This window comes from Geospiza fortis, unplaced genomic scaffold, assembly GCF_000277835.1.
Source record: "Geospiza fortis unplaced genomic scaffold, GeoFor_1.0 scaffold590, whole genome shotgun sequence".
NCBI classification, from domain to species: domain Eukaryota; kingdom Metazoa; phylum Chordata; class Aves; order Passeriformes; family Thraupidae; genus Geospiza; species Geospiza fortis.
In genome coordinates, this window is record NW_005054402.1 from 832,279 (window position 1) to 835,746 (window position 3,468).

Below are 3,468 nucleotides of genomic sequence, written 5' to 3' on the forward strand. Positions count from 1 at the left end.
TCCCTGAAGTAACCAGAGTTCACTCTCCTCTGTTTGCAACTTCACACATTTCCTAAAATTGCTTTAAACTTCTGTCCTAGACACTTTCTGTAATAAACACAGGATTCAGGAGATGCTTAATTTCTTTTCACATATCCCTCTGTGATGCACTTATTTGCTTTTCCATCAGAGAGCTCAGTTTGTTACTTTGTCAGGGTTTTTATGAGTTTGGTTGTAGCAGTTTTCTAATCAAAGTGTAAGAATTAAGGGACAAAACGTTTCCTTAAAGTACCAAACTGAAACTGCTCAGAACCCTCTGCTTATCCCCTGGTACTACTTGCTCTTGCACCAAAACAGCAAAAAAAGACCCTTTTCAGATACAGAGACAAGAAAAATCACTTATCCAGTGACAAAGAAAGATTTAAGGGTCCCTGCACCATATTTCTGCTCTTAATTTCAACTCTGAAGACAGACAGATTTGAAAGACCAGCCATCTGGCAAATAATCAATCTTCTTCAGGGACTCTTGTTTTAATTATGAAGACACAAGTTACTGAGATCACATTAAAAGTTGCCAGGGACTGTGCCTGTTAATACATTTCACAAGAGAGCTGCTTTACTTGATGTGCTCCTGGTGGCCGGACCCATTCACGGTTTTAGCTCCCCAGCGCTGCTCCTTCTCACTCACATCGTTCTGTGAAGGACACATATCAAAAGGACACATATCAAAAGAGAGTTAAAAACCCAAAGGAATCACTAGTCACACACATTTCAGAGCTCACAGCAAAAGCTTCCAGCAGTCACTGAGACCACAAGTGTTGGAAAAGCAGCTTCACTTCCCCTCCACTCCAGGGACATGCTCCTGGCAGTTTATTTGGCCAAGCCTCATCCCCCACCCCAGAGCTCCTCTGGAACTGTCCCAGCACAAGTTCCTGGTGGATCAGCAAACCCCAAAGCCATACCACAAAGTCTGGATCTGTCTCCCAGTCATCAGCTCCATCATCCTGGCTGACAGACACGGTGTGGCCTGCAGTAGCCTTCCACATCTGCAACAGCAGCAGGAGAAGCAGGGTCATGCTCCACTCACCTGCCAGCTCGTTTGATTCGTGCAGGAGCTGACAGAGGAGATGCAATCCAAAATTCCCAATAGTATGTTATTTAACCACATCACCAAAAGCTATGCTTGCAGTGAAAACAGGTTTGACCACTGGAGCTCAGGCTGTCTTCTCAAGCTGCCTTACAAACCTGCTTAACTCTCCCATTTGCACTGTAAAAAGATTAGGAGCAATTGCTGTTTCAAGAGAACAAAGTCACCTTTCTTTGCTCAAATTAATGTGTGCCTTTTGCGCAGTCACTGCACTCAAAGACTTCTGCTCACACAGGTTTCCAAGCCAACATGCACTTCCAAAGACAGCTGCTAATTCTGAATCTTGTGCATACAATTAAGGTGTAGGAATAGGTGATTTTTTTTTCCCCCCCAGGCGTTAAAAATGATGAGCACAACATTGTTCTTCACCTGCATTACACCTGCACAGCCTCCTCTGCAGTGCAGGGAGTTCCAACACGGTGACAGAAATCCCAACAACTCTAAGAACTTGCACACAAGCCAGACACTGCTCCAACAAAAACGACAGAGAACAGGAGCTCTGTGCTCCTCGGGTAATCCCCATTCAGACATGGTGCTCACAAACTCAGCACCTTGTCTGGCTTTCAGGGGAAACAGAGGGCGACTGCAGGAAGCAAGACTCATAAAAAAAGCAAACAATGACTTCTAGAAACAACACCCAGCACTTTCAAGAGGTTAATGATTTGGGGCCTCTCAGTTTCTGGAAACTTTATTCCCCATGGAGTATCAAGTTGGATGCCTTTAATTAACAGTTTAGCTAGTTAGCAGAATTCCTGATCTTCCTGGTGCTAGTGGCTGGATTTTATACCCTTTATTCTACATAAATCAAAACAAATGCATTCTAGAAAGCAAAACTGAAACATCAAACTACAAGCTGCCTGTTCTCCCAGCTTTTTCAGAATACACTTCAGAGAAATGATTTTATTTTTTCTTTGCTATTCAACTAGAGTTCAGTTTTGTAACATACCAGCACTCTGTCCACTTACCTTTATCCTTCTAATTAAGAACAGATTACAAAGATAATTATCATAGGCTATTTAATTCACACAAGCATAAATCAGTGGGTGGGATGAAAACTCACTTCCTCTTAAATGCATATCTAATAATGCCTGGGTAAAGTCCACAGCTCATTCTGCAGCCTGGCAGAATGAGCTGATGAGCCACTTTTATGGAGCATTTCAGAAATTTCAGGACTGGTAACGTGAGTGAGAGCAGCTGGAAAACTGACAGTCAAACACCAGGGTAGCAAATGCTGGAGCAGCCAGGAAGGAGGGTGTAAAAGCTGAGCAGGTGACATATTAACAGTATTAGCACATTTCCCCTCATGTTTTTTCAGGTCTGACATCTTCAAGTTCCTCTCGTAGTTAAGGAACTAACCTTTATAATAGTACTTCATATCCAAAAAACTTCTGAGACTATGAGTTCATAACCCAACACAGGTGGTTTAATGTTGTCCTTAAAATACTCTGTCTAAAGCCTTTTCTCACATGATTGTGTCTGGTTGTCCTACTCTTTCCTACTAAAATCCAATCTCTCACCAAAAAATCCCCAAAAGCCTTTGAAAGCACAAACCAACCAGCTCAATAATGAAATTCAACATGGGTCCAAGTTCTTTCTAACTTCTCCTAAGGGAGATGTTCCGTATCCATCCTTACGCGCTCCACCACGCTGTGCAAGATGTTTAGGAATGGAATTCAAGTGATGAGAGCTGACTCAGAGGTGCTATGTATGGTGAATTTCGATATGCTTTGTGCCAAACACAACTTTTTTTCCCCCAAATACTTGTTTCTTATGCTCCCTTGATTGATGCATTGTGTTCATTTTTGTTCAAAGAACAAAAGCTGGATCCCTCACTCTAGGTTTCACTGCTTCCTCCTCAAGCTCTCACAAACAATAGCGCAGGGAAGAAGGATTTCACACGCACCCCCGTGCGAAATCCAGCACACACCACGATTCTCTGCAAACCATGCCCACAAACGCCAACATTTTTCCATGTTTCAACGCCAGCATTTTTCAGTGTTCAACCCCGCACTCTGTGAATTCCACAAGGAGCAGAGCAGCCCCAGTGACCGGGGCTCCCAGTCCACAGGCAGCACGAACAAGCCCGGTTTCCGCCTGCTATTCCAGCACCGATTCCAGGGCAGAACGAGGAGAAACGCGATCTATTCATGACTCACTGGCTCACGTGGTCATGATTCCTGAAGGAAGGAGCAAACGCTACGGTTCGAACACAAACCCAAGCTAAATATATGCCTCGGATGTATGCGCTGCCCGGCGCTGCTATGACTAATCAGCACACACATCATCCTACCCAGCACCTTCAGCGGCAGCCTCGGCAGCTCCCCGCTGCCCGGGCCTAGGGAC

The 3,468-nt window shown here is 44.3% G+C and overlaps 1 protein-coding gene across 4 annotated transcripts in view; it reads right to left on the minus strand.

The window, feature by feature from the left end:
• The window catches only part of CTTN (cortactin), a 17,816-nt gene extending 16,762 nt beyond the window's left edge, over positions 1–1,054 (minus strand). For 3 of the 4 annotated variants that reach the window (XM_031061172.1, XM_031061171.1, XM_031061170.1), the window contains exons 1-2: positions 941–1,031; positions 599–672 (exon numbers count right to left, since the gene is read on the minus strand). In XM_031061172.1, the coding sequence (XP_030917032.1) occupies positions 599–672; positions 941–1,024 (158 nt within the window). In that variant the 5' untranslated portion in view covers positions 1,025–1,031. Of the gene's footprint in view, positions 1–598; positions 673–940 lie in introns of all 4 variants that reach the window. The other variant, XM_005426109.3, reaches the window with a different exon arrangement.
• Positions 1,055–3,468: the final 2,414 nt, after the last annotated feature.